Source organism: Oreochromis aureus, linkage group 17, assembly GCF_013358895.1.
Source record: "Oreochromis aureus strain Israel breed Guangdong linkage group 17, ZZ_aureus, whole genome shotgun sequence".
Lineage (NCBI taxonomy): Eukaryota > Metazoa > Chordata > Actinopteri > Cichliformes > Cichlidae > Oreochromis > Oreochromis aureus.
This window is the reverse complement of record NC_052958.1, coordinates 277,021-301,081: the sequence shown is the minus strand read 5'-3', so window position 1 is coordinate 301,081 and position 24,061 is coordinate 277,021. Positions and strand designations below refer to the sequence as shown.

The window sequence follows — 24,061 nt, the reverse complement described above, 5'->3', positions numbered from 1 at the left end:
ACGAGGTTAATGTAGTGACCCCCAAAGGTTTGATCAGAAGTTTGAGACTGAAAGACACGTCCATTTGTAGAAATAACCCAACAGATCCCGTGTCCTGCCTCGTGCACACACTTAACTGCACCAGACTGATATCAAACATTTTACAGTTTGTTTTAGTTGAGAGGCTGTGTCTGAATTTCATGGTTAAAATTACTAATACATAAAAAAACTAGGTTTTTCTTACATAGATGTGTGTATACTTGTACATACACATAGAAAGTTGTGTGTTGGGCAGTTCAGTGTGATACTTGTGATACAGCTTTTGATAAACTGAGCAGCAGTATATTGACTTCCTGCTGGTAATTTGAAGTCATGATCCAGATTTGTTTCTCGCACTTCTGTTTTATCCTATTATCGCTCTCCCTCTGTCTTCACTCAGGCCACTCACCCCAACATGCGGACATATTACTTCTGCACTGACGCAGCCAAAGAGATGGAGTCCTGGATGAAAGTCATGACAGATGCTGCTCTCGTCCACACTGAACCAGTCAGAAGGTTGGTGCTAACCACAGGGATATATCAGACAGATAAGATGGTGGGCAGATGTGAGGTACACACCTACTGTGCAGTGACAGAGTTCTACAAAGTGGAGTGTTGTTTTATATCCCATGCATCACAGGAGCCTCATTTATCGTGTGTTTTATGGCCTCAAAGTCTAAGGAGCTTGGATGACCTGGATGAACCTTCACAGACATCACAGCCTCTGAAAGGATCTAATCAAGAGTTTTATCCTTCACTTGCATGAAGCAAGCATCATTCCCAACAACATTTGAGCCCAATTTATTGTTTCTGACACCACAAAACTTTCTTTTAGCATTTAAACACTACTGTCCAGATTCAGCTCCAGAAAGTCAGAGACACGAGCTGTCCTTTTCAGAGCATGAAGTTAGAAGAACAGATTATTTAAATGAGTCATGCAGGCATGATTTGCAACAGGCAATTAAAAGCTGTTTGTGCTGAAAAAAGCATGTATCATTTTGGTAATGTGGCTGTGATAGTCCCTCTAAGAACAGGAAATCAATTAGGAATACCAGGAATTATCAGAATAAGCATGCAGTTGGTTTGGTTGACCCTGTATACGTGTCGAAACGTTGTTCTATCCTGTAGCTCTTCCCTGATTTAACTTTTACATCGAAATACTCCAAATTACTGGTATTTTGCTGCAGAGCAGAACATGGAGTATCACAGGAAAGGAGAGAAACAAGGCACACATGTCGCACAAACGTATTAGAGCCAGCAAAGTTGGTCTTTGTGTTTTCAGACATTGTTGCACATCATGAAAACTCCAGAGCACACCGAAGCCTCTGCACATCTTTAGTCACCGGTGTAGCCGTACAACGTCACACTCGTCTTCGTTCGGCTGCTCCCTTTACGGCTCACCACAGCACCATACCCACCCTGTGCTTGTCCTCCTCCACTACATCCATGATTGTTTTCTCTGTGGGCTCCTTTTTTCTTCCTGCCTGTCAGCTCCATATTCAACATCCTTCGTCCACTCCCCTCCTCTGCACAAACCATCTCAGCCTCGCCTCTCTAACTTAATCTCCAAACCGCTCAAGGTGAGCTAATGCTGTTCATCCTGGTCACTTCCAATGAAAACAACTTTAACTCAGCCTCTTCAACCCATATATCATAGCGGGCCTCACTACCATCACAGATCATCCTTGAACTTTGGCTCTGCCGACTCCATCTGCATCCACTCTCTGTTTCACCTCTCTTGTGCACTGTCTGTTGCTGTGGATGGCTCTTCTATCTTTACTATCTCTACGGCTTCTACCCGCGTGTATTTCTCAACGAGCTCAACAACTTTTATGCTCGTTTTGAGCGAGGGAACCCCACAACCACAACCAAAACAGACACGACGCCAGACCACCAACCTCTGACTCTCTCCCCCACCGATGTAAGTGCGGTGCTGAGCAGGATCAATGTCCACAAGGCTGCAGGTCCTGATGGCATCCCCGGGCGTGTTCTCAGAGCGTGTTCTGGGGAGCTTGCAGGAGTCCTGACAGACATATTCAATCTGTCCTTGGCCCACGCTGTGATACCGGCCTGCTTCAAATCCACCTCCATCGTCCCGATACCCAAAAACTCCAACCCATCTAGCCTCAATGACTACCGCCCAGTAGCACTCACCCCCATCATCATTAAGTGCTTAGAGCAGCTGGTCTTAGCACACTTCAAATCCTGTCTCCCCCACCCTGGACCCCACCAAGATACCGCCAGAACAGGAGCACAGAGGATGCAGTCTCCATCGCACTGCAGTCTGTCCTCTCACACCTGGACAACAACAACACCTACGCCAGAATGCTGTTTATAGACTTCAGTTCAGCATTCAATACAATCCACCCCTCACAACTCATCAGGAAACTGACAGACCTGGGCATCAGTTCCCTCATCTGCAAATGGTTACTGGACTTCCTGACCAACCGCCCCCAACATGTCCGGCTGCTCATCTACAATCACAATGAACACCGGTGTACCACAAGGCTGTGTGATGAGCCCTTTCCTCTACTCCCTCTTCACCCACGACTGCAGACCTGCTGATGGTTCCAACACCATCATTAAGTTTGCAGATGACACCACGGTGATTGGCCTCATCAGTGACAACGATGAGACCGCCTACAGAGAGGAGGTGGATCGTCTGGCTGAGTGGTGCGACACAAACAACCTGCTGCTTAACACCGAGAAGACCAAGGAGCTCATCGTGGACTACAGGAGGAATGCTGACCCACATCCACCCATCCACATTAAGGGGATGGCTGTGGAGCGTGTGAGCAGCTTCAAGTTCCTGGGAGTCCACATCTCCGAGGATCTCACCTGGACGACCAACTGCTCCAAGCTGGTCAAGAAGGCTCACCAGCGCCTCTTCTTCCTGAGGACTCTGAGGAAGAACCACCTGTCCTCAGACATCCTGGTGAACTTCTATCGCTGCATCATCGAGAGCATCCTGACCAACTGTATAACAGTCTGGTACGGGAACTGCTCTGCCTCGGACCGGAAGGCGTTGCAGAGGGTCGTGAAAACTGCCCAGCGCATCGCCGGAGCACCACTTCCTGCCATAAAGGACATCTACAGGAAGCGGTGTCTGAAAAGGGCTGGGAAAATCATCAGAGACCCCAGTCACCCATCACATGGACTCTTCACCCTCCTGCCCTCTGGGAGGCGCTACAGGAGCCTCCGGACTAAGACCACCAGGTACCGGAACAGCTTCTTTCCTACAGCTGTCAGACTCCTGAACTCTGCCTCCTGACATCTGACCCACGTTAAACTCATGGACTGAACATACACACACCCACAACCACCTACACACACACACACACACACAATGGACAACCGTACTCTCAAACACACAATAATAACATGGACTGAACCACCACTCACAACCACCAGCACGTTATATAGCCTCTGTAGAAATTATCCACATATCTCACTTATCTTAACTGCACTACTGTATAGTTCTGTGTAAATAATCATTCTGTACATACGATAATTTTTAATCCTACAACTGTTTATAACTTGCATAGTTCACATTTCTGTATAACTGTATATCTCATATTTCTGTATAGTTTTTATTTCATATTTATAGCCTGTACATAGCCTGTACACACTTATAGTTATAGAATATTCATAACATATTTCATACCGTGTACATTATAACATACCATAATAGACCCATTTCTGTAATATACTTACACATCTATATTATTGCTAATATATATTGTAATATATCTATATCACGGCTAAAGCACTTCTGGATGGATGCAAAGTGCATTTCGTTGCCCTGTACCTGTGACATGTGCAATGACAATAAAGTTTAATTCTAATTCTATTCTATTCTATTTGTCTTCATTTTACTGTCTTTTCATTCCTCTTCTGTCCAGTGCATACCTCCACCTCTCTCCACCAGCTCCTACTCTTACCACAGATCAGAATGTAGTCTTCAAACACAGAAGCAGACCCCTGATGTAATCCCACCCGTACTGTGAACCTGTCACTCCTACCACTGCACTGCTGTCCCACTGTGCTCTCTTGGCACCTTATCAAAGGCTTTCTTTAGATCCAAAAAGACTGTTGGCCTTTTCTACTTTTTCTCTTAAAGTGAACATCTTTCTGCAGTGAAGCCGTACTGATGCTTGCTAATCATCACCTCTCTTCTTCACCGAGCTTCAGCAGCTCTTTCTCATAGCTTCATAGTATGGTTCATCAGCTTTATCCCTCTCTAGCTTTTGCAAAATAGACCCTGTCCTTTAAAATCAGTACCAGCACACTTCTTCTCCATTTCTTCATCACCCACTCACTTTCCAAAATTGTGTTAAATAGTCTGTTAAAAAAGTCCACTGCCCTCTTTTTCTCTGCCCTCAGGTATGTCATCTGGATCAACCCCCTTTCCACTCTTCATCCTCTTCATAGCTGCCCTCACTTCCTCCTTACTAATCATCCTCATTGATAACTGTCCTTCCTCCGTCCTCGTCTCTTTTTCATTTTCTACATTAATCATCTTCACACACTGTCTTTAAGTGTTAGCACGTCTGGCCTTAATCAACCGAACGTGCTGCACATCCTGTCCAGCTCGCCCTCTTCCCTGTCCAGTCAGTATGAGTCATTTTCCCTTTACTTAGCGTCCAGCCTCACATACAACTCAATATAAGCTTTTTCCTTTGCCACCTCTCTCTGTGCTGTATCCCTAGACTCCCAGTACTTCTTCTCCCTGACTATTCTAGCTTTTCTTTCCTAACGTCTTCTTTTGAGTACCTTCTTGTAGTTACTCGTCTAATCATCAAGTCTCCTTTTCTTCTGTCCTCTGTCCAGAGGATACACCAAACAACTTCTTGGTAGTTTTCTATTATTCTTATTGTATATATTGTATATCTTATTCATCTGTTCCTCTGTCTCTCCTGCTACTTTGAGCATGTACATGACAAAAGAATTTCCCCTGGGATAAATAAAGTTATTCTTATTCTTATTCCTTAGCACTACAATGTTACCAGTCATCTGGAAACTTTTCCTCAACCCCCAGTGCCTGTCTCAACGTCTTCCTGAACTCTGTCCAACAGTCTTCTACTTCCACCACTGCTTTCACTCACTTGCTCTTCTTGAAGTCCAAAAGACTCACAATACTTGAAATGTGCAATTCCCTTGTATCCTTATTCCTATTTATTCTATTTATCCCTTTTGTATACTCTGTATTTATATATGTGTATATATGGTATATTTCTGCTCACATTCTGTAACTTCTGTCGGTGCTGTGCTATTGGAAACCAAATTTCCTGGAGGAACCCACCCGAGGGATTAATAAAGTTCTATCTAATCTAATCTAAAATTATCTTACGGACTACCATCCGAAGCTGCCTGGCTACGTTCGTGGCAATCGTGGCTCAAGAGTTGGCAGTTCGTCTTGTAATCGGAAGGCTGCCGGTTCGAGCCCCGGCCCGGACAGCCTCGGTCGTTGTGTCCTTGGGCAAGACCCTTCACCCATTGCCTACTGGTGGTGGTCAGAGGGCCCGGTGGCGCCAGCGTCCGGCAGCCTCACCTCCGTCAGTGCGCCCCAGGGCAGCTGTGGCTACAATGTAGCTTGCCATCACCAGTGTGTGAATGGGTGGATGACTGAATGTAGTGTAAAGCGCTTTGGGGTCCTTAGGGACTAAGTAAAGCGCTATACAAATACAGGCCATTTACCATTTTACGTTCTCCCCTGCTGCTAGCTTGCAGTCTCCGATCTCTTTCAAATTGCACCTCGTGCATATGATGATAGTCCATCTGTGCACCTTCCTCTCTTCCTCTTTTTTCTATGCTAAAATCTACTATTTATGTGTCCTTCTGTATTTCTGTCTTTAGCAGCATACTTGCCTAACATCACCTGTTCCCTTCAGCTGCATGTCCACTGAAATCTGTGGACCGAATTACATTTCCCTCTTCCCCGGGGGAAACACTCTATCACTTTATCCAACTGACTCCAGAATTCCTCTCTCTGCGAGCTGACAGCTGTGGGGTATAAATCATCCAGTCGATTTCCAGCTTCAAACACAACTTGTGATGTTGTCCGATGCTCTTTACCTCCACAATATTAGTCAGATACCCCTCCTTCAAGATCAGCCTTACTCTATTTGTCTTGGTGTCTACACCATGGTAGAACAACTTGAACCCACCTCAAATGCCCGTGGTCTCCTGTAGACACATATATCTACCTTCCTTCTTTCCTTCTAATCAGCCAACTCTCTGCCTTTGCCAGTCATAGTCCCTATGGTCCCTAATCTCACCTCCTCACTCCTGCCTCTCCTTCGGTCTCGTTGCCACCTAACACACCTTCCCCCTTTCCTCTTCCTTTGTCTTCGGCCAACAGTAGCACAGTTTCCACCGGCATCCTGTTGGCCAACAGCACTGGAGGTGGTCATTGTTAACCCAGGCCCCAAACAATCTGGTATGGAAATCTCATTCTTTGTGATCCGCATGTTTGATTTGGCTAAAATTTCCGTTGGATCCCCTTCCTAATATATCCCTCCTCATTTACCTGGGCTTGGGACCGGAACTAGGAATGCACTGGCCTGTGACCCCGTGTGGCTGGGTACTCAGCGTCACATATTGACTTTGATATGTTTTTCCTGTTCGAAACAATAGTAGAAGATCCATTAGATAACAACTGAAATGGCAGCAAAGATGCAGTAATCAGTCTGACTAAGCCTGAGCTTCAGTGTCTTAGAGTAACGCTGTATGCTGCTCAGGTGTGACACTCGGGACTGTGTGTTATAGATAAGCTGGGAACCATCACACTTTGGTAATCTTCCTTAAGTACTTACTGATTAGGTAAACTACCCAATACTTAGTGTAATCCATGCCAAACCCATGAACTAGTTGTAGTTATTATGACATATAGTTACATTAATCCCTAGCATAATGATGATCCAACATATGACTAACCACTCTGTGTTAATATAAATAATATTGTAATGTAATACAGTATACCCACTCACAGTCGCAGTTCAGAGTTGGTGGATTTTTCCTTATAATTAAATTCCCACAATTTGGCAGAAACTGCAAATATCTGTCATCATTTTTATGACTTTTTTGGGGCAATATATAATTTTTCATGCATTTGAATGCTAAATTAATAAGAACAAAGAAATTCTTAAAAAATTAAATAAATTATAAATTTAAAATATAATTGTGCATTTTAATTTATTTAAAATTCACTAAATAAGCACGAACGTAAATTCAGCTAAATTTCCATATTAAAATTAGTACTGTATACATTTTTAGGACTGTAGAGAGATCACAAAGGAACCGTAGAGGAAAATGGGGAAACTCCCCTGTAGTCTAAGGCGGGTTGTTTCAAAGTAGCCAATCTGAGAGCATTCATCTCTCTCCATCTCTCCTTCTTGCATCTTTGGCAGGTGGAGTCCAGCATTCCCACATTGGAAAAGTTTATCTCGAGTATTTCGTTGCGTATTCTTGTGTTTTTTAGTTTTGCTCTTCTTAAAGCCTCAAGATGCCACCCAAATGCATATTTAGGGTTTAAACGATAAAAACTGGCATTTATAGACAGTTTTTGACCACATCCAAAATTTGTGTTTTTTCACTATTCATGAGTGCTCGGCGAATGAAACCCTCACAGATTTTGTGGATCAACAGTATTACATGTACATGCAGTATTAATTTGTAATTGAATGGTCAGGTTTTCCAGTCACAGTTTTAGATGTTAAAGAAATGAGCATCTATAAATATACAGGACCTGAAGATCTAAGTGTAACCACGGTAACGTCTGACCCCACTTCCGCCAATCCCTTTATTGTGGCGGGAATGAACCCTTTATAAGTTCCGGGTCGGTCAGCTGCATGTTCCCTGCTCCTCTGGCTGCTGTTGTCCCTGTGGTTGGCGTGCTTGTCAGATATTGACAAATTACAGACTACATACCAATTGACAGCGTGCAATAACCCGGCCAATTCATTCACCTTTACACCCTCTCTCGATCGACTGATGGTGGTCTCAGACCACCATCAGCTACTGATGGTGGTCTGAGAAGGTACAAATGACAAACTGATGACAGGATACTGGAGAGGGATGTGAGCTTCAGCAGTTCCAAGTCTTCAGGACTAAGTTTGTTGAGGCAGCAGGACTTCTGGACTTAAGCTTCTGCCAATGTCTTGGTGCCAAATAACACCACAGCTCGCCTTTAGAGATCTTAGAGATTAGTGGGCGGGGGTTCATCTCTGTCTCATCTCTGATCTGAGTGCTCAAATGTTCTGTGTGATCATGAAAAAAAAAAACCATTATGTAGTGCCATCTCCTTAAAAACACGACACATCAATGCTCAAATCTCTATTATTCTGTATTTGTTCATTGCAATGCTTCATTAAGGCTCTGCTCTAAATAAATTTTTTACATCATTAGAGTTTTTTGACAAAAATATGAAACTTCAGAGAAATCGTGGACTCCAAAAGGTTGACTAACAGAAGGCAAGAGGAGCTGTCTCACTCACACAGGGCCTGTTACAGTAAATGTGTCTTTCTTTATTTTGTTGAATTCCACTTTCTGTTTTTTCTGTCACAGAGCGGACAAGTTGAAAGGGGACCAGCGGAGACCTCAAGAGCTGAACAACCTGCTGAACCACAGAGTCCTCACACGGCCCGAGATCCAGAACAACGAACGCAATCGAGAACCAGCGTGTCAACATTCACTGTCGCAGGTCGACGACAAATGGCAAAAAGATGTTGTGAAACACAATGACCAGAGGGAGCAAGAGTACTACACCTTACAGAGGGAGGGAGAAAGGTACTCTCTGAAGAAAGAGGGCGTGAGCTACATGCTGCAGAAGGATGGAGACCGGTATCTCCTGCACAAGGATGGAGAGAAGTACCTCCTGAGAAAGAATGGGGAGAAATACTCGCTGCAGAAAGATGAAAAAGTGTACACCATTCACAGAGATCTGGAGAAGTGCGGCGTTCGTAAGACGGACGATAAGCACGGGGTGACACCGGCAGAGGAAAAATATGCACCCTCCAAAGATGGGGAGAAGTGTCTGCTCGCGAAAGACGGAGAAAAATACGCGCTGCAGAAAGTAGGCGATCGACACACACTCCAGAAAGATGGAAAAAAGTGCCTCTCTCAAAAGGAGGTCAAGAGACAGCTGTCATTAAAGGAAACTGAAAGGTTCAGCACAATGAGGGAGAAGGATAATAAATATGGCACTATACAAGTTATGGACAAATACAGCACTATGAAAGAAATTAAGAGATACAGCTCGTTTCGAGAGGGGGATAAATACGCGACTCTGAGGGACGCAGAGAAATATGCTACGGTTTGTGATGGGGATAAATACGGCTTTCAGAGAGATCCGAGCACCGACAGGGCTCTGACTAAAATCAACAGCATCAAGCTACAACCAGCCCAAGCTGCCGCCATCGCAGCTGCAGTGTCTGCGTCTCGTCAAAACCAGGCCAACATCAGCGCCCAGAAACCTGCACAGGTCAGTGGCTCAGGGTGTGGAACAGGGGAGCAGCAAAGGGACTGCAGCCCCACAGAGGTGGATGGCAACCTGGTCAGGGTTCCCGTAAAGTCTCCAGCTCCAGTCCAGGAGCCAGAAAAGGGTTTGTCCAGGACCAACTCCATTCAGCAGCTGGAGCACTGGGTCCATCCGCAAAGGAGAGGACTGGACAATAACTCAAAGAGGTGAGTAAAGCAACTTTTCATTCAGTACATTTAAAACTTTAACAAAGAGGGAGGCAAAAATTCAAAATACACCATCACATAAGTATAGGCGTTGAACCAAACCTCAACATAGAGGTTAGCTTCATACGGGATATGGATGCAGCTCACTTTCTAGCTACTTATTTTAGAAGATAATCTTTTTACATTCAGTTCAGTTCAGTTCAGTTCATTTTTATTTCAAACATGTGCCTTCACAATCATTTCCAAATATCATTTCATTATTTGTTTGAAAAGGAGTAGGCAAAAGTAATTACTTATTTGCCCCTACCCCCTCAAGTTTTACCTCTCATTCTTTTAATTTTCTTTTAGTCTTAAATTAAACAAACAACATATGAAACAAAAGTACAGCAAAACAAAACAAAACATACATAAATCAAAAAAAAAGAAATTAGCAAGCCCCACCACAGTATAGTTTCTTTTATATGAAAAATACAGAATGTGTATATTTGCATATTCATAAGTTATGGAAAAACAAACAAACCAAAAAAAAAAAAAAAAACAACAACCAAGAACCACAACACCATTACCAGCAACATTACCGTCCTGGGTTAACCCCGTTTTCTTCATTCTTATACTTATTTAAAATTTGTTTTTTATATTTTACTTTAAACTGGCTTATGTTTTTACTTTCTTTTATTTCTTCTGTTAGACTGTTCCATAATTTAACTCCTGCAATTGAGATAGACATAGTTCTTAAAGTTGTTCTAGCACTTTGTATTTTTAAATTCCATTTCCCTCTTAAGTTATACCCACCTTCTCTTTCTATGAACAATTTACAGATTTCTTTTGGAAGCAATTTATTTCTTACTTTATACATTATTTGCGCTGTTTTAAACTCCACCAAGTCTTTGAATTTAATAGCTTTCATTTTGACAAAGAGTGCATTTGTATGGTCCCTGTACCCCACATTATTTATTAATCTAATGGCCCTTTTCTGTATTATAGTTATTGTTTGTGTATTACCTTTGTATGTGTTTCCCCAAACCTCTACACAGTAGCTCATATATGGCAGTAGTAAAGCACAGTATAATATGTGCAGTGCTTTCTGATCCAACATATGCTTTGCTTTCCCCAGGACGGCAATGCCCCGTGCCAATTTCCCCCGAACATAAGTAATGATCACACCAAGAAATTTTATTTCATTTACTCTTTCTAAATATACATTGTCAACACATATTTCTATTTTGATGTTTTTCTTTTGTTTTCCAAACAACATAAATTTGGTTTTATCTAGATTCAATGATAATTTATTTATATCAAACCACTTCTTTAATATTGTTAATTCCTGTGTGATCATCTCCAAAACCTGTGGCAATTCCACACCTGAACACATTATATTTGTGTCATCCGCAAATATTACAAACTTTAAAATCTCCGATACTTTGCAAATATCATTTAAGTACATAATAAACATTTTTGGACCCAATACTGAACCTTGAGGTACTCCACAAGCTATATCCATCAGATTAGATTTATATTCATTTATTTGTACATATTGTTGCCTATTCCCTACATAGCTTTTAAACCATTCCAAAACCACTCCCCTAAACCCGTACCTTTCCAGTTTTTTTAATAGAATTTCATGATTAACAGTATCAAACGCCTTCTTTAGATCTAAGAAAACGCTAAGCGCAAACCTCTTATTATCCATACATTCCGTTATCTTTTCCATTAAATCTATCAGTGCTAAAGCTGTTGATCTGTTGCTTCTGAATCCATACTGACTATCTGTCAGTAATTCATATTTTTCCACAAAACTGTCAAATCTTTTTATGAAAAGTTTTTCCAGTATCTTAGAGAACTGGGAGAGTATTGACACTGGTCTATAGTTTGTAAAATGATGCCTTTCACGGTTTTGTAAATGGGAATAACTTTAGCAACTTTCATTTTTGTGGAAAACCCTTTTGAAACGACAAGTTGAATATGTATTTTAATGGTTTTACAATCCCATCAATAACTGTCTTTACTGTTACCATATCAATATCATTCCAGTCTGTACTGGTTTTGTTCCTAAGTCCTCTAACTATGTCATAAATTTCTTTCTCTTCCACTGCTCTTAAAAACATTGAGCTACTATTCCTTTCAATATTTTCACCAGTGTCCCTTTCTATTCCATCAACCTTTATTTCTTCTGCCAGTTTTGGCCCTATGTTTACGAAGAATTTATTAAAGCCATTTACTATCTCTTCCATGTTATTAATACTTCTTGTCCCTTCTATAAAGTACCCAGGGTAATCATTATTCCTTGATTCATTTTTGATTATACTGTTTAATACATTCCATATATCTCTTGTGTTATCTTTATTGTGTTCTAACCTTTTAATGTAATACTCTCTTTTACAGGATCTCATTATATTAGTTAATTTATTTTTGTAAGTTTTATACTTCCTTTCAGTTTCTATTGTTCTCTTTTTATGAATTTCGATATAGGGTATTCTTTTTTTTTTGCTGGCATTTTGTAGTCCTTTGGTCATCCATGGTCTGCTTGCATAGTTGTGTTTCCTATTGATTTCAATTACTGGGCAGTTTTTATCAAGTAATGTGTTAAATGTTCTTTAAAAATCCTTCATAAGCTTTATTAACTTCTGTTTGTTCATATACAATATTCCAATCTTGCTTTAAAAGTTCATTTCTAAGACAGTTTAATGTTTTCTCTGTTCTTATTCTTTTGTAAATAATCTTGTGTCCATCGCTGTTGACTTTATAATGGCAATTATAAGATGCAAAGACTGGTAAGTGGTCACTTATATCATTGATTAACAACCCACTTTTTATATTTCCTTCTATTATATTTGTAAATATATTATCTAATAGAGTTGCACAATGAGATGTTATTCTGGTCGGTCTTGTTATCAGTGGAAATAAACCCATGCTGTACATGGAATCAATAAATTCTTCTGTGCTCTTATTATGATTTGGATTCAATAAGTCAATATTAAAGTCCCCACAAATAAACATTCTTTTCTGATTTATATTTGTAAATAAGTCCTCCATTTTATCCGTAAATATCTCAATCTTAGATCCTGGTGTTCTATATAAACACGGTTACTAAGTGTGACGGTGAGACCTTAACAGGTCCATTTTTAGTCGATCTAAATACAGTATGTCATTCCAGGTATAACACACTTCACTGCTGAATATACATTTCTATTTTTTTTATCTATCTTTTTTTCCATTTTGTGGGCTCCAAAGGACTAAATGATTGTGTTGAACTGGCAGTGTTGTTTCTAGATCGTAAAGATCAAAGCTCTTAATGTTTGTCATGTGGTAAATGGCCAGTGACTTTTTTCCACCATCAAGTGCGGGATCTACCAAGGAGATGCTCTGTCCCCACTGCTGTTCTGCATAGGCCTGAACCCCCACCAGTGAGATCACTGACAAGACTGGCTACGGATGCCAATTACAGAACGAAACAGTCGTCAACCACCTCCTGTACATGGATGACATCAAGCTGTATGCCAAGAGTGAACCAGACATCGATTCACTGATCCACACCACCAGGCTATACAGCAATGACATCGGAATGTCGTTCGGACTGGAGAAGTGTAGTCAGATGGTAACAAAGAGAGGGAAGGTAGTCAGAACTGAGAGGATCGAACTACTAGAAGGCAACATTGCAGACATAGAGGACATCTACAAGTACCTGGGGATCCCACAGGCAAATGGGAACCATCAAGAGGTCGCTAGGAAACCTGCAACCACCAAGTACCTGCAGAGGCTCAGGCAGGTCCTGAGGAGTCAGCTGAACGGTAAGAACAAGATCCAGGTACCCTGCTGGGATAATAAGTTGGCCAAAGGAGGAGATAGAAGCCACTGACATCAAGACCAGGAAGCTCCTGACCATACATGGAGGGTTTCAGGGGTCTATCACACCAGGCAAGACCCCAGGTGCAGGCTGTGTAAAGATGCCCCTGACACAATCCAGCACATAACAGCAGAGCATACATGTAACGCCATAACCAGGTGGCCGGCACAGTGTACAGGAACATCTGTGCTGAGTATGGCCTGGAATTCCCAAGGTCAAAGTGGGAGACGCCCCCAAGGGTGATGGAGAATGACGGAGCTAAGATCCTGTGGGACTTCCAGATACAGACAGACAAAATGTTGGTGGCTAACCAACCGGACATAGTGGTGGTAGACAAACAGAAGAAGACGGCTGTAGTGATCGATGTAGCGGTTCCCAGTGACAGCAACATCGGGAAGAAGGAACATGAGAAGCTGGAGAAATACCAAGGGCTCAGAGAAGAGCTGGAGAAGATGTGGAGGGTGAAGGTAACGGTGGTTCCAGTGGTAATCAGAGCACTAGGTGCAGTGACTCCCAAACTAGGCAATGGAGAGAGACACAGATGGTTCCCAAATTCTAAGTGTTTGTTTGTTTGCTTGTTTGTTTGCTTGTTTGTTTGTTTGTTAGTTTGTTTAGCCTGTCTTGTCTGGCAGCTTTAGTAACCTTCAGTAATTTTCCAAGATGAGCTCTACAAATTCTCTACAGGCTCCTGTTGTTCATGTGTTATTTTTATCTGTTTGTCTATTCATTTCTGTCAGTGTTATTTATATTATTATAGTTATGTCTAAGCTGACAGGCAGGAGTTAAAAAAGGAGAAAATACAATAACAGGATAGAGCATGAATACAAAAGCAATTGATCGCCAACTGCTGGACTTGTAATGGTGACATTATGTTTAGTTTAACTATTTAATGTTTTGTTGTACAGAAGAGCTTTGTTCCTTTCTACCATGTCATAGCGCTGGGATGGATTCAGGATCAAGGGTAACTTGATCTGTTGTGCATGTGTTCAGTTTGGAGGCTCGGTTTTCCTAAATGGATTTATCGAGTTAAGACAAGGACTGAACAGTAACCCATGTTTAGATAACCTTCTGTGTGCTCACATATTGTGCTTACATATTCTTCCATCCTGACCTTCTTCAGTGTTTCCCTTAGTTATTTTTAAGGACCATACAGTTGTTTGCATATTCGAATTAGGAGGAGGCCATTTACGTGCAAAGGGAAAGACCATCTCTGAATGGAGGAGGGGGCCTAAGGGTACATCTGTCACAATCCTACAATGCTGTGATTGCAGCCATTCCCCAACTCTCTGTGAATGGTACTCATGGTTATTGATCAGTGGTTGTTGATCAATGGTCATGACAGTTTGCATATTAATGATCATAAACTGACCTCCCAGCCCGTTGTTCATCAGTGGTGCTAGTTTAAGTCATTAAGGAAATGTCCTGTTTATAAGGTTGAAACCTGCAGTCAGCTGAGACTGAAGAAGTCACCTGATGATGATGAAACATTTCTCCCACTGAAAACGTCCAGATGAACAGAATCAACCTTTTGGGTTTTGAAATAAGCAGTTGCTGTACATCCAGCATTTTAGTAACAGGTGTCACAAAGCTGACATTTCAGACATATCAGAATCTCTCACTTTTTTTGCAACAAATGCCATCTCTCCAAACACTGAACACTGAATCCACATACAGAACCTCCCCTGCAGTAGGGACAAACTAAAAGAGCTATACGCATTTGTTCTTATCTTCCAGTGTTACATCGTACCAGACTTTACCAAGAAACATGCCCAGCCACCGTACTCAGATTGTACCCCGCTACCCTCAGGGGTACCGCACGCTGCCCCGCAACAGCATGATGAGGCCTGAAAGCATTTGCAGTGTGGCAGGCTCGGTATATGACCGGGCCCTCCATCCAGCCTCCACGTCTGCTGTTAGCACAACAGAGAAGAGAAAATCAATGAGGGATGACACAATGTGGCAGCTCTATGAGTGGCAGCAAAGGCAGGCCTTCTCCAGGCAAAGTCTGGCTCAGCCACCAGGTACACATTTACAAATACCATGGATTTCTTTTCTGAAGTTGTATAAATGGTACCTATGCCTTTTCTATATTAGTATGTTTCTTTTTCTTAATCCTTTTCCTTGTTGTTCCCATAAGACTTGTTAGAAAAAACACATGACACAGATGGGCTGCAGCAGACCACGACAGTAACCATCTATCAGAGAGGATGTGACTGTGGGGTTGTGAGACGGCCTTATTGATAATTCCATGTTGTCTAAAACAATATTTCACTTTTTTAAACAAAATGTATGTCATTTAATCAGATTACTGTTTTTTGAGCTAAGAAATATGAGTGGCTATAGAAAACATTAAAGAGAAACCTCTTGGATGATGTGATGCCTTATGTCCTGTCAGGCAGTTTTAATCATGGCCTGAATGATTTGTTGTGCCAAACACATTTGCTTTTCCAAGAGGAGCTCTATAGACTCCCTGCATCCTGTCTGCCCTGGATAAGCTGCAGGAATCAGTTGTGTGGGTAGACCCATCTGCTCCCCTGCTTAAGCTGGGCTTACACTGTGCGATTTTTCCAGTCGCGTTATTCAGCTTCAGCTCAAACTGCACGATTGACTCGCAGGGGTTAGAAGTTCGCAGGTCACGATGCAGGGTCTCACACTATACGGCCCGATGCTCTGATGCGACCTGAGTGCTCACACTGTGCCTCCATAAAATGAAGGTTATAACGGAAAATCTGTCGCTCGCTCTCCCTCTCTGTCTCTCACTCACACAGACTCACACCACCACCATCAACTTTGCTAAATTGCTAATGAAAAACATTGATCAGGCAGTTGTGATTGAGCAGCAGTGTAGATCCAACTATTTTCACGGTTGTTGTGGTCGTGATAATTTTGTGAGGCCACATCGAAAAGGCTCAGATGAGCTTTCCAAAGTTCTACAAGTGCCTCCATCGCTTGTGTCCAGATCACACGCTGCACTGCTGTGCTGCTCCGTCTTTTTCACCGACATTTATGTGTTTGCGCGTGCGCAGTGTGAGCGGCTGCGGTGACGCCCTCACGACGGTCGGCAGGATTTCAAACAGGTTTGAAATCCTCCCGACCAAGCGATTGATGATCGGGAGCTGGTCGTGAGGTGTTAATCGCTTCTCGTTACCCCACGTATACTACACGATGAACGACGCACGATGAAGGCCAAACTCGGGCCGATCAACAAAACGGTCGCACGACTGAAAAATCGGCTCAAAATGGGCCAAAAATCGCACAGTGTAAGCCCAGCATTAGATGGCTCCAGTTGTATAAGCACTGCAGGTAAATGTTCTGGTAAGCCAATAGTGACACGTTCTCCTGTGTTGTTGTTTGTGCTTCCAGGTGTGGGTCATTATGGCACACTGCCCAGCATTAAGACCATGGGCAACATCTCCCAACATGCCATGGCACACTCCATTCCCACTTCCCCATCTCATGGCTCTCTGGCTCTGTACAGCACATTCTCCCCTTCTCGTCAGCAGGTTGCTCAAAATCATAGTAGCTCCCACTCTGAGGTTTCTTCGCCCATATTGAGGGGGGATGTGACTCTTGACCGCCGGCACAGGACACACCTTGCGAAGGTAAAGGTCATGGCACAGGAATTCCATTTAAATATTAAGCTTTCATGCAGGATGTTCAATACAAAACAAAGATGGAACCAAAATCCGATGCTCTAGGGCAGGGGTGTCGAAGTCCAGGCCTCGAGGGCCGGTGTCCTGCAGGTTTTAGATAACACCCTGGGTGAACACACCTGAATCAAATGAGTAGTTCATTACCAGGCCTCTGGAGAACTACAAGACATGTTGAGGAGGTAATTTAGCCATTTGAATCAGCTGTGTTGGATCAAGGTCACATCCAAAACCTGCAGGACACCGGCCCTCGAGGCCTGGACTTCGACACCTGTGCTCTAGGGCATAGGTGTCAAACTCTGGCCCGCGGACCAAATTTGGCCCGCAGCCTAATTACATTTGGCCCGCGAAGCCATAGCAAATTACTATTAATGCTGGCCTACTGGTATTATACAGCTAATATATATATTGTTTAGTATTAAGCTTTGCTTGTTCCATATTCAGTTTTTCAGCAAAACTTGTTTGAGTCCATAAGAAAAGATTCATTCTTATATCTGGAGGAAGATTTTTTTTTTCAATAAATATTAATGTTGGCCCGCGACTTTGTTCCAGTTTTGAATTTTGGCCCACTGTGTATTTGAGTTTGACACCCCTGATGTAGGGTGTGGCTGCTAAACTGTAGCAGAGGCTACTTGGTTTAAACAGTAATAAGTATATGAACAGTGAAGCTGTTTTGCTCGGTCCATACTTGGCATTAACATGGACTGGCTTTAGGGTGTTCCTGAGGAGATAGTAGGTATAAGCAGCACTACAGGAGCATTAACAAATGATATGACAGGTATGACTTGGATAGAGAGGGATATATAAGCAGGGCTGTGAAAGCTAAAAGGCAGGAGGAAAAAAATCAGAAAGAAAAAGGAAAGCGGGAGAAAATGTACGTGTCATGAAATGTGCTTGATAAAGAGGGTGGGAAGCCTCCTCCAGCTCTTCTGTGGAAATAAAAAGGCATTCCCAAGCCAGCCAAGAGATGTACAGTGGCTTGCAAAAGTATTCAGCCCCCTTGAACTTTTCCACATTTTGTCACATTACAGCCACAAACATGAATCAATTTTATTGAAATTCCAGGTGAAAGACCAATACAAAGTGGTGCACACGTGAGAAGTGAAACGAAAATCATACATGATTCCAAACATTTTTTACAAATAAATAACTGCAAAGTGGGGTGTGCGTAATTATTCAGCCCCCTTTGGTCTGAGTGCAGTCAGTTGCCCATAGACATCGCCTGATGAGTGCTAATGACTAAATAGAGTGCACCTGTGTGTAATCTAATGTCAGTACAAATACAGCTGCTCTGTGACGGCCTCAGAGGTTGTCTAAGAGAATATTGGGAGCAACAACAGCATGAAGTCCAAAGAACACAGCAGACAGGTCAGGGATAAAGTTATTGAGAAATTTAAAGCAGGCTTAGGCTACAAAAGATTTCCCAAGCCTTGAACATCCCACGGAGCACTGTTCAAGCCATCATTCAGAAATGGAAGGAGTATGGCACAACTGTAAACCTACCAAGACAAGGCCGTCCACCTAAACTCACAGGCCGAACAAGGAGAGCGCTGATCAGAAATGCAGCCAAGAGGCCCATGGTGACTCTGGACGAGCTGCAGAGATCTACAGCTCAGGTGGGGAATCTGTCCATAGGACAACTATTAGTCGTGCACTGCACAAAGTTGGCCTTTATGGAAGAGTGGCAAGAAGAAAGCCATTGTTAACAGAAAACCATAAGAAGTCCGTTTGCAGTTTGCCACAAGCCATGTGGGGACACAGCAAACATGTGGAAGAAGGTGCTCTGGTCAGATGAGACCAAAATGGAACTTTTTAGCCAAAATGCAAAATACTATGTGTGGCGGAAAACTAACACTGCACATCAGTCTGAACACACCATCCCCACTGTCACATATGGTGGTGGCAGCATCATGCTCTGGGGGTGCTTCTCTTCAGCAGGGACAGGGAAGCTGGTCAGAGTTGATGGGAAGATGGATGGAGCCAAATACAGGGCAATCTTGGAAGAAAACCTCTTGGAGTCTGCAAAAGACTTGAGACTGGGGCGGAGGTTCACCTTCCAGCAGGACAACGACCCTAAACATAAAGCCAGGGCAACAATGGAATGGTTTAAAACAAAACATATCCATGTGTTAGAATGGCCCAGTCAAAGTTCAGATCTAAATCCAATCCAGAATCTGTGGCAAGATCTGAAAACTGCTGTTCACAAACGCTGTCCATCTAATCTGACTGAGCTGGAGCTGTTTTGCAAAGAAGAATGGGCAAGGATTTCAGTCTGTAGATGTGCAAAGCTGGTAGAGACATACCCTAAAAGACTGGCAGCTGTAATTGCAGCAAAAGGTGGTTCTACAAAGTATTGACTCAGGGGGCTGAATAATTACGCACACCCCACTTTGCAGTTATTTATTTGTAAAAAATGTTTGGAATCATGTATGATTTTCGTTCCACTTCTCACGTGTACACCACTTTGTATTGGTCTTTCACCTGGAATTCCAATAAGATTGATTCATGTTTGTGGCTGTAATGTGACAAAATGTGGAAAAGTTCAAGGGGGCCGAATACTTTTGCAAGCCACTGTAATCTTTGTAGCATGTCATGGGTGTGCCCCAGAGCTTCCTCCCAGTGGGATACGCCTGGAAAACCTCACCTAGGAGGCCCTCAGGAGTCATCCAGGAGTCATCCTTGTCAGATGCCCGATCCACTTCTATGGAGGACTATAAAGATGTTTGGATTTCAGAAATATACAAGAGAAAAGTTTAGGAAAAAGAAGAGCGACCAAAACCTTTGGAAAAACTGAATAGCTCACGTTTGACGTTTGTCAACATGTACAGTTTACAGAGTCTTCATACAGCTGAGCAAATATCTCAGTTTTCATTTTCCTGCAGTAGCTATATGTGACAGAGATTAGGAACGCTGCCTTAAGTGAATGTGATGAATTCTGTCCTCATCTAGTACGGATACACACCTGATCGACGATCCATTGCAGTTGGCATCCCATCTCAGACTATCACTCCACAGTCTCTGCAAGGCAAGACGGTAAGCAACACCATGACATTCATCGTGTGCTCTGCATGTGCTTCCAATATTAAAGAAGAGTGAGATCTGTGTTTTGGTTTGATCATCTATAAAATGATGATGAGAAAACATTTTGCATTGGTTTCTACACAGCTGTGTGCAGTTCAGTTTTGGCACAGTGGTGTGTTGTTTTATTTTAATGGGTGCCAGTCTACATCGTGTTGGAGTCTTTGTACATCACACCATGAATAGCAATCAAATGAAGAGCTCACTGGCGAGTAAGCCTCTGGTAAAGTCATTAGGTCAACGAGAGCCAGCCACATTTTCAGGAACTAGAGTTCACATGTGTTTAATTTCACTACAGGGTGTGTTATTTGTAGTTTGATTGTCTCATTTCAAGCACATTAAAAGTTTTTGGCTGTCAGTTATATCAGGACAATAATGCCTGCTATGCACTGTAACTGCTCCAGTAAAATCCTCAGGGGGATCATATGACATTTATGCACAAACACAACTGACTATATCTTCATTTTTTAATGTCCAGCAGAATGTGTGTGTGTGTGTGTGTGTGTGTGTGTGTGTGTGTGTGTGTGTGTGTGTGTGTGTGTGTGTGTGTGTGTGTGTGTGTGTGTGTGTGTGTGTGTGTGTGTGTGTGTGTGTGTGTGTGTGTGTGTGTCTTTGCTCTGAAGTTGTATCTTAGGCACCATGTGTGGCGACAGTGTGAAGCTCTGAGCTCACATTCCTATTTAATCAACAGAAATATTAGCGGGCAGCACGGTAGCGGGCAGCACGGTGGCACGGTGGTTAGCACTGTTGCCGCACAGCAAGAAGGTCCTGAGTTCAATTCCGACATCAGGCCGGGGTCTTTCTGTGTGGAGTTTGCATGTTCTCCCGTGTTTGCGTGGGTTCTCTCCGGTACTCCGGCTTCCTCCCACCGTCCAAAGACATGCAACTTGTGGGGATAGGTTAATTGGAAAATCCAAATTGCCACTAGGTGTGAATGTGCGAGTGAATGGTTGTTTGTCCCTGTGTGTTGGCCCTGCGACAGACTGGCGGCCTGTCCAGGGTGTACCCCGCCTCTCGCCCTATGACAGCTGGGATAGGCTCCAGCGCCCCCCGCGACCCTGAAAAGGATAAGCGGAAGCGAATGGATGGATGGATGGATGGAATATTGTAGCATTTCATACAGTGTCATTCTACTTTCACAATAAGGACTCATCTCGTGTTGATAAATGCATTATCTTGTAATGCTGGAATTATGTTGCCTTTAATTTGTTCTAGCAAATGAGTATTCTGCCAGAAATCCATTGCAGTGGTTCTCCTCTGTGTGTTGCTCTGTGCAGCCGGAGGAGCTGACACTGCTGCTCATCAAGCTTCGCCGGCAGCAGGCGGAGCTCAACAGCCTGCGGGAACACACAGTAGCTCAGCTAATGGCCGTTGGTATGGAAGGGCACAACGCAAAGGTCAGCTCTGAGTGTATGTGTTTGTGCATGCACGTATTTGTGCTTTCCCAGCCAAGCAGTCAAAACACATACTGTGTGCATTTGTGTGTATCTGCAGGAGGACCGCTATTCATTTACTTGTGTCTGGTTTAGACGTCGTGTCTGCTCGGTTTGGAAAAACCTCGTGTTTTGGTTTAAATCATAGACTGTATGTAAAAGATGTCACCTCCATCATTTGGATTTGGCATCTTGATGGCTCGGTGTTATCCTGTAACCACGGCTTCTTTGTTGCAAAAAGTGACCATATTTTGACAAAAGACGACAGTTCCAAGTTCTCCGCTAAGATTGGCGAGCTGCACGTAGACACAAATGCCAGTTGGTGCTAATTAGCAGACTCATAAGATACTGACTGTCAAATAATTCAAAATTGTTTCTTGAGGTCCCTCAAACTTGGTCTTCATGTTCATGGAATTAGACGGCAATCAGCTGGCTATATTGACTCACCTCCCTAACTTTAAGCACAACCAGTATCCAAAAGGATGAGGTGGAAAAGAATTTACCCACCGCACAGTTCTTATGAAAGGGAAAACTGTCCACAGGGAATCAAACTATTTTTCTAGGAAACTGTCAAGTTTGGAATTTTAACATGGAAATCTATGGGAATTGACTAACTTTTGTAACTACTCAAAAGTGGCTAATAGAGGAGCAGCAGTTTGGTTATATATATATATCCTTTCACAGTATTAGTGTTTATTTTAAAATATTAACCACATTTCCCCCGTTTCCTGGGATCTATATGATTAGTTGAAAAGATAAAGGTTGCAAAGTTAAAACAAGTTATGAGCGATGAATGTCTGCTGACTTCTTTGATCCACTGAACATAAAACACACATTTTGTCTGTAATCCAGTTCACTGAGTGGCAATTAGTAGTTTAAGCTTTGTGCAACCAGTGAATGATTTCCTGAACAAATCTTTTAACCAAACTAAACTACTATCTCAGTACATTAAAGAGAACTCTATGCTTACTACTTTTTATTTAAACACAAAGAAACAGTGTCACTGTAGAGTATTGTTGTGGCATTAATGGTGGACGGGTTTGTATTTTGGATGGTGAAGGTTGGTGCATCAATTTACAGGCTTTATTTAACACTTTGCAAAGAGGGTACTACTCCTGTCTGTGGGGCAGAAGCAGAATGCATGGATGCAATAGACCTGATGCATCGAGCAATGTGATATTTGTTGTCTTAAATCAGATCAACATGTGTCGATCCGTAAAAAAAAAAACCACTATGCGGGAAGTTGATTATGGCTCTCGGATAAAGAATTCTAATCCCTGATCCTATGAGTCTTACCTGGTACATAAGGCAGGGTTCTGGAGCTGATGTGGGTCGGGGACTCGCCCAGTCCTAACTACCTCCAAATCATCCAGGTGTCTTCCCTCCAGAAAAGAAAAGAAAAGAAAACTCGAATAGCCAAACCCTATCAGTTCCACCTGTAGCTCCCCCATGGATCGTGGCACTTGTAATTTCTGGGATTATTTTAGTAGCCTTGACAGCAGGCTCCAAGGAAAGGTTATTTTTGAATGCCAGGGCAGCCTGTACGAGCTATTTACAGGAATAAAGAATAATGCTCAGACTATTACCGTTACTATTTCACAAAAGGTTAAAAGGTCAATTTCCACAATTTAGACTTTAATTGCAGGAAATTTTATCAAAGAAGTTCAAATTCAAATTCAAATTTTATTTGTCACACACACACAACCATACACAGTATGACATAGGGGTGAAATGCTTGTAGCTGTACAATGCCCGACCATTAAATGACAGAAAAAAAGTTTTACAGTATTTACAATTTACAGGTTACTACAAATTTACAAATTAACTTAGAAATTTACAGTAAAAAATGTGCAAATAGCAGAAAGAGATTATAAAGATTATAAATTATAGGAAATGTGTGGTGGTGCGTGTGTTAATGTGATGTGTGTGAGAGTCCAGTCCTACACCTGGTTCAGGGCCCGAATAGCCTGGGGGAAGAAGCTCCTCCTCATTCTCTCTGTTTTGGCCTTAAGGGAGCGGAAGCGCTTCCCAGACCTCAACAGTGAGAAAAGTCCATTGTTGGGATGGGAGAGGTCCATCATAATCTTCCTAGCTTTGGACTTGCACCGCTTGGTGTAGATAGACAGCAGGTCAGGGAGCTCTGATTGAATGATGCGTTCAGCAGGAGACGAAGCAAACAAACAAAATCAAATAGTAAAAATCACAAAACAATCATCAAATCACTTGAATACTTATCTAACTAACCTACTCTGAGCTAATGCTGACTTTGTTCTTATCTTTGGTGAGGAGAGCTTGAAGAAAGGATGAGCACAACTAGGCCCAAAGATACACTTATCCCCATGATAATCACCCAA

At 42.6% G+C, this 24,061-nt stretch overlaps 1 protein-coding gene across 3 annotated transcripts in view; it reads left to right on the top strand.

Moving 5' to 3' along the window:
• LOC116332107 (pleckstrin homology domain-containing family A member 5-like) overlaps positions 1–24,061 on the top strand; it is a 206,549-nt gene that overhangs the window by 148,224 nt on the left and 34,264 nt on the right. For 2 of the 3 annotated variants that reach the window (XM_039601253.1, XM_039601249.1), the window contains exons 10-15: positions 419–534; positions 8,584–9,702; positions 15,281–15,567; positions 16,910–17,148; positions 20,146–20,229; positions 21,552–21,671. In XM_039601253.1, the coding sequence (XP_039457187.1) occupies positions 419–534; positions 8,584–9,702; positions 15,281–15,567; positions 16,910–17,148; positions 20,146–20,229; positions 21,552–21,671 (1,965 nt within the window). The remainder of the gene's footprint in view (positions 1–418; positions 535–8,583; positions 9,703–15,280; positions 15,568–16,909; positions 17,149–20,145; positions 20,230–21,551; positions 21,672–24,061) is intronic. The other variant, XM_031754966.2, reaches the window with a different exon arrangement.